Raw genomic sequence first — 7,372 nt, forward strand, 5'->3', positions numbered from 1 at the left:
TGGGGGTTATTGAGAGAAAGCTTACTTCTTGAAGAGGAATGTAGATCTCAGGGTACAGAGTCAAATACAGGAGGCTCCCACTGAAGACAGAGCTGAGGAGGAATTTTGACTCTCGGGAATGGATTAATTTTTGGAATTCTCTCCCCCCCATTGAGTATATTTGTCTGATCAGTCCCTGTCTATTGTTGCTGAGTGAGGGGAAGCAGTGAATGATATGGCATTCTGGAGAAAAATGCACATAACAATGTAATCCCTATGCCTTTCTGAAAATAGAACAACACACCAGAACAATGTGGTGGAGGAAGTTTGACGGGCTAAATGACCTGCTCCTGCTCCAATTCCTGATGTTTATGAAGCCTCGTGGTTTCCCTGTTTCACATGAGTGTGGTTACATCATGTACCTGCCCTAAGCCTGTCCCACAGACCTGACGGGAATGTCTCTGTGATGTGTTTCTGCTTGAATCCTGTAGATCTGATTTCTCCATCACTCGAGGGAATTGATACTGATCAGAACGGAGACAGTCTCCCAGTTACCATACAACCCATGATGAAGAGGGAGGATTTGAATATGTATAAAGCTCTGACCCTGTGTGTCTGCTACGCAGCCAGTATAGGGGGTACGAGCACTCTAACTGGCACTGGCCCCAACTTGGTGCTGAAGGGACAACTCATCCAGTGAGTCCATGTTCTCAGACTGGTGAAACAATTGCTTGGAACTTAAGTTGCCCTCATGTGGAATGTGGTATTATTGCGTTACATAACAACTGAGTGATGTACTTGCAGGGAGGTTGGCTAAGCAACAAAAGATTTGCAGATGCTGGAATCCAAGGTAGATGGGCAGGAGGCTGGAAGAACACAGCAAGCCAGGCAACATCAGGAGGTGGAGAAGTCGACGTTTTGGGTGTAACCCTTCTTCAGGACTGGGGGTGGGTGTAGGGAAAGCTGCAGATAAAGGGGGTGGCGGGACCAGGTTAGTGAAGTGGGGATAGGTGAATACAGGTAGAGGGTACGACCTGGTTGGTCAGTGAGAGGTATGAATCTGGTTGATGGCGGGGAGGAGTGGAAGGGAGGGACAGGAGCTGGGAAGGGGGGATTATTTGAAATTGGAGAACTCAATGTTAAGTCCTTCAGGCTGTAGATTATGCTGGCAGTGTGATAAAGTTCGTTGTGGTAATGGAGGAGGCCAAGGAGGTCATGTTGGAAAGGGAATGGGAAGGGGAATTAAAATGGGCGGTGACTGGGAGATCCGGTTGGCCCCTGTGGGCCCGGCTGAGATGCTCGGAGAACCGTTCCGCAGGGGGCACTGGGGGGTTTGGGGGTGGCCCGTGGGAAGATTGTCAAAGGGAACAGTCCTTGTGGGAGGCAGAGAGGGGTGGGGAGGGGAAAATGTTCTCGGTGGTGGGGTCTGTTTGGAGTTGACGGAAGTGTTTAAGGATGATGTGTTGGATGCAGAGACTGGTGGGATGATAGGTGAGGACCAGAGGGACTCTGTCTTTATTGAATGTGACAGGGCTAAGAGCAGTGGAACGGGGAATGAAAGTGGTGTGGTGAAGGGTTGTCTGGATTTTGCTAAAGCTTTTGTGGTGAATTTAAACTCAATTGGTCAGGGATGGGATCCTGATTGGAATTAGAAGTTAAAATGTGATTCTAAAAGTCACAAAAGTCATCCACTAGGTAAGAGAGAAGAGAGTTTGACAAAGCCAATGGAATCTATTTTAAAGCAAGGAGCCTGAGGAATAAGCTGGACACACTGAGGGAACAGTAGGTCCATGGGAGTATGATATGACTGTGACTGAGAGTTAGCTGGATGTTGGGCAGGATTGGAAACTCAACATTGCTGGTTAGAGGGGACTCAGTAGGAAGGGGATAGAAGATGAAGGGGAGGTGTTGCAATGTTGATCAAGGGACAATGTCTTGGCAGGATCATAAAATGAGACCAAGTGGGTAGAACCAAAAAAACACCATGGGGCAAGCACACTGCTGGGTGTGTGTGGTACATGACCCTGTAGGGCCACGGAGAGACAGAGGATCAAATATCTCATCACATGCCAGGGAAATCTAACAACAATGAGGCATGTCATAGTTGGGGATTTTAACTACCCGAATATGATTAGATTAGATTCCCTACAGTATGGAAACAGGCCCTCCGGCCCAACAAGTCCATACCAACCCAGACCCATTCCCCATAGTCAACCCCGACAACGGGCAATTTAGCATAACCAATTCACGTAACCTGCACATCTTTGGATTGTGGGAGGAAACCGGAGCACCCGGAGGAAACCCACGCAGACACAGGGAGAATGTGCAAACTCCACACAGACAGTTACCCGAGGCAGGGATTGAATCTGGGTCCCTGGCACTGTGAGGCAGCAGTGCTAACCACTGAACCACTATGCCACACAATATGAACAGGGATAGCTTTAATATTCAAGGTAGAGAGGAAACCAAACTCTGAAATTGTATCTCGGGGAACTTTAGCATGGAGTTCTTAGCCCACCAAGGGAGGGAGTAGTTCTAGACTCAATATTCCAAACTGAGCCCAGGCAGGTGGAGGGCCTATCAGGAGGGATAGTGACCATAATGCAGTTCGATTTAGGATGTTTCTGAAATAGGATAAGGATGGGTCAGGAATAAAATTTCTAACCTGGGTAAAGACTATTCTAATTTACATAAGGCACGATTTGACACAGGGGGACTGGGACTGGTTACTTGCTGATTAAACTGTACCCAAGTAGTGGGAGGCAATTAGTGAGCGTTTGGGGAAAATCTGTTCCTGCAAGACCAGGGGTGGGACCAAGAGGCGGGGGGGAGACCCTGGCTAAGGAGGGACACTAAAGGTCAGGATTTAATCAAACAGAAGCTTATGGCAGGTATTGAGGGCTGAATATGACAGAGCTCTGGAAGGAGCATTAAAAATACAAAGGCAGGGGAGATTAGAAAGAGCACATGAGAAAATGTCAGCGGGTAGAATAATGGAAAACCCAAAGGGGTGTTTAAATCTAGAAAGAGCGATGGGTTAACAAGCGAAAGAGTAGAGTCCCTGAGGGAACATGGTGGTAGCGGATGTATGGATACGTTCCTCAATAAATACTCTGTTTCGGTCTTCACAATGGAAAAGGACAGTGCAGGTTTAGATCTCACGGTGGAGGCTGTGAAGTATCAGACATAAACTGGAGGATTTAGCAGCTTCAATAGCGGATGAATCTGCAGCTCTGGGTGAGCAGTGCACCAGGCTCCTGAGGGAGGGAAAGGAGGAGGTGTTCAGGAGCAATCCTCCCCACATTGGTCACAGATGGTGGGAGAACCGATCTCTTTATCCTGTTATTTACAAAAGGGAGAAAGGGACAGACCAGGAAATGACAGGCCGTCAGTCTAGTATCGGGGATGAGGAATTTGTTGGAAAGAATACTGAGGGACAGACTTGGAGAGAGAGAATTCAAAAAGAGATAGTCAGCATGGATTTGTTAAGGGAAGGTCGTGTTTGAAAAATGTAACGAAAAGTTCCTTTAATTGCTTCAATCCAACATTAAATTATTCATAGAAATCGCTGGAAAAACGCGGCAGGACTGGCAGGATCTTATAAAGAGATCAGTTAAAAATGTTCTGCATTATGGCCTTTCCTTTATCACTTTTATACTAAGAAGAAGAATAAAGAAAGTTTAAGAAGTCAAAGATTACAGTCCTTTCCAAACTGGACACCCCCCCCCCACCCCACTCCACCCCATGCTGGACTCTCCCTGGATGGGGGCAGCTCCAACAACACTCAGGAAGCTCGACACCATCCAGGACAAAGCGGCCGCTTGACTGGCACCACATCCACAAACACCCACTCCCTCCCCCACCGACACTCAGTAGCAGCAGTGTGTACCATCTACCAGATGCGCTGCAGAAATTCACCAAAGATCCTCAGACAGCACCTTCCAAACCCATGACCACTTCCACCCAGAAGGACAAGGGGCAGCAGATGGAGTCATAGAGATGTACAGCATGGAAACAGACCCTTTGGTCCAACTTGTCCATGCTGATCAGATATCCTAAATTATTCTAGTCCCATTTGCCAGCACTTGGCCCATATCCCTCTAAACCCTTTCCATTCATATACTCATCCAGATGCCTTTTAAATGTTGCACCTGCCTCCACCACTTCCTCTGGCACCTCATTGCACACATGTACTACCCTCTGTGTGAAACAGTTGCCCCATGGGTCCCTTTTAAATCTTCCCCCCTCACCCTAAACCTATGCCCTTTAGTTTTGGACTCCCCCACCCTGGGGAAAAGTCCTTGGCTCTTCACCCTATACATGCTCCTCATGATTGACACCATCACTTTCCAGTTCCCCTCCAAGCCACTCCCCATCCTGACTTGTACATATATTGGCAATCCTTCTCTGTTGCTGGGTCAGAATCAATCTCTGTCTTGAACACTCTAAATGACTGACCCTCCATAGTGCCCTGAGGGGGAGCTTTCTGGAGACTCACTATCTTTTCGGTGCAGAAATGTCTTCTCACCTCAATCTTAAATTACCTCCTCATCTCCTCGAGGGCAATTAGGAATGGGCAACAATTGTTGGTAACAAACAGGACACTCACACCCCGAGAGTGACTGGGCTAGCTGACAGCGACGGTGTTATATCTGACCATGTTTTAAGACTTCTTTGTGATTTTGTGGTTTTGAAGGATTTTCCCAGAAAGCGGAGAAGTGGTTAATTTCGCCTCGTGGTTTGCATTCTCGTTTCCCAACATGCTGATTATGTTCATTCTCTGCTGGTTATGGCTGCAGGCGTTATTCCTGGGACTCAAGTAAGTGACTGCCTGGAAGCTCAGTGCCTGGTTCAGGGCTGCTGTGGGCTTTATGTCTTGGACACAGAGACTGTAATGGTCCTGGCTGATGGTAATAATGGACAGGTCTGAGCCCAGAGTGAGACTTGGCTTGATAGACCATAAGTTATATCTTTACATTCTGACTAAACATGATGGTCAGTCATTGAATACTTTCACCTGAGGCTGTCAATATACTTTGACCAAAAGAACATAAGTTTATTATGCAGAAGAAATTAAAAATACACAATTTGGAAACATTTTCTCATAAACAGTGAAAAGAAAGATTCATTTTTTTTTCCAGCAATATCTTTCACAGACACTCCATCCAAGTGTATATCACTCCTTTTTTTCTCTTTAATTCCTTCTCTAATTGCTCAGACACCAAATGACAATCTCCCTATCTCCTCCCAAAATATACAGGTTCACTCACTGACCTTTCAGATTGACCTCTGAGGAGAAAATCAGGGTGGAGAAAGCAGTTAATAAAATACAGTTTCCTCAGCTTTATTAATAGGGGCATCAGAGCAAAGGGGCTGTTGAACCTTTACAAGAGGGTGAGAGGTGATTTGATAGAAGGTTTTCAAAATCACGAGCAGGCTGGATAGAATCAAGTCACCATACTCTTACTAGACCATAAAGCTGCTCTCTGATTAGGGAGAGATGCCTGGTGATTGATTAACCTATGGGCCACTATATCTCAGGTCAGGGGAGTGTTTGAGAAGGAGAGTCCTTCATAGTCATCTCAGCTGGTGAATTGAAGCCACACTGTTGGTGTGACTGTGCTTCACAAACCAGCCATCCAGCCAACTGTGCTAAACCCAACCTCTGCTGGAGAGAATACAGAGAGACCAATTGTTCCCATTGATAGAAAAAAGCCAGAATGAGAGGACATGAGTTTAAACTGATGTGTGAGTGAAGCAAGGGCAATGTGAGAACAGGGTTCTCCCACAGAGACTAGTCAGGGTAAGGAATACACTACCTGGAAATGTGGTGGAGGCAGGTTCAATGGAGACATTGAAGAGGGCACTGGATGGCTCTTTGGATAGAAATGGTGTACAGGAGATTGGCATGAGGTACCGATTCCCTTGAGACAGTCAGTGCAGGCACAATGGGCTGAATGACCTCTACACTCCCATAATAATTGTGGATAATCCATACCTTGTAATTGAATATGACTAACTTTCCTATTGATATTGTTTTCAGTGATCTTTTCCAAAGAGGCTGCTTCAGGAAATCTTGTTGAAACTCCTGGTTTCATGCAGGGGCCCGAGGCAAACCCATAGGTTTCTGCCAAATGATTCTCTGAAAGCTGCTATCACAATGATAGGCACACGTTTCGCTGCTGGTTACTCTGTCTCTAACCCCGTACTGTCCCTGTCCTGGGAGTGTTTCAGGGGGACAGTGTAGAGGGAGCTTTATTCTGTATCTAACCCCATGCTGACCCTGTCCTGGGAGTGTTTCAGGGGGACAATGTACAGGAAGCTTTACTCTGTATCTAACCCGTGCCGTCTCTGTCCTGGGAGTGGTTGATGGAGGACAGTGTAGAGAGAGCTTTACTTGTAGTTGAAAAGAATATAAAGAGCTTTACGTTAGTTGTAACCCGATGCTGGAGGCAGAAGCTCCAGGGGTTGAAGGTTTCTTTCTGCCTCCTTTCAGGGTAATTGCCCTGAGATCCCTAAAGGATCCCTTTGATCTCTCCCATATCCAATTCCGCTGTCCAGACAGAGCCTCCTGAGGAGAGGCCTCTCCAACACAAAGCACATAATGAGATTGGCCGATCTAGAAGTGTTGGGGGGGATGCAGTCCTAAGAAAGATCTATGAGGGACAGGCGATCAGTTTCTCCAGACCACTCACTGAGTGCTGATGGGGATCATTCCCCATAGGGTCTATTGCTTCTCAGTGCTGTGTCTGTGAAAATGCTTGCTCCAAGATATTTGTGACTGGGTCACCCTGGGTTTATGGAGCTGGGAAATGGCTGGAATATGTTCTTGTTTTCCCGACAGTTTTCGGAAGCTGTGGGGCTGGCGAATCCCAGTTACCCCAAAGGAGAAGAGAGCTAATGATGTCATTGTGAGAGAGTACAAGAAGCTGGGGCCAATGTCCTTCGCAGAGAAAGCTGTGCTCATCCTCTTCGTCCTGGTGGTACTGCTCTGGTTCACACGGGAGCCTGGCTTCGTCCGAGGCTGGGGATACCTCTTTTTCAAGGGCAACGGCAAAGGGTGAGTATTGGAAACAAGGCAACACACCCCGACCCTGGGTTATTACCCGAGAGATGGCAGCTACAACACTGACCCTCTGACAGTGCGGCTCTCCCTCAGCACTGACCCTAAAGCTGTGCTCATCCTCTTCGTCCTGGTGGTACTGCTCTGGTTCACACGGGAGCCTGGCTTCGTCCGAGGCTGGGGATACCTCTTCTTCAAGGGCAACGGCAAAGGGTGAGTATTGGAAACAAGGCAACACACCCCGACCCTGGGTTATTACCCGAGAGATGGCAGCTACAACACTGACCCTCTGACAGTGCGGCTCTCCCTCAGCACTGACCCTCTGACAGT

General features: G+C 47.4%; 1 protein-coding gene across 1 annotated transcript in view; it reads left to right on the top strand.

The window, feature by feature from the left end:
• The window catches only part of LOC122563859 (solute carrier family 13 member 2-like), a 22,614-nt gene extending 15,340 nt beyond the window's left edge, over positions 1-7,274 (top strand). The window contains exons 3-6 of the mRNA XM_043718055.1: positions 471-675; positions 4,676-4,798; positions 6,824-6,959; positions 7,176-7,274. Of these exons, the coding sequence (XP_043573990.1) occupies positions 471-675; positions 4,676-4,798; positions 6,824-6,959; positions 7,176-7,259 (548 nt within the window). The 3' untranslated portion in view covers positions 7,260-7,274. The remainder of the gene's footprint in view (positions 1-470; positions 676-4,675; positions 4,799-6,823; positions 6,960-7,175) is intronic.
• Positions 7,275-7,372: the final 98 nt, after the last annotated feature.

Source organism: Chiloscyllium plagiosum, chromosome 28, assembly GCF_004010195.1.
Source record: "Chiloscyllium plagiosum isolate BGI_BamShark_2017 chromosome 28, ASM401019v2, whole genome shotgun sequence".
In the NCBI taxonomy this organism is placed as follows: Eukaryota; Metazoa; Chordata; class Chondrichthyes; order Orectolobiformes; family Hemiscylliidae; genus Chiloscyllium; species Chiloscyllium plagiosum.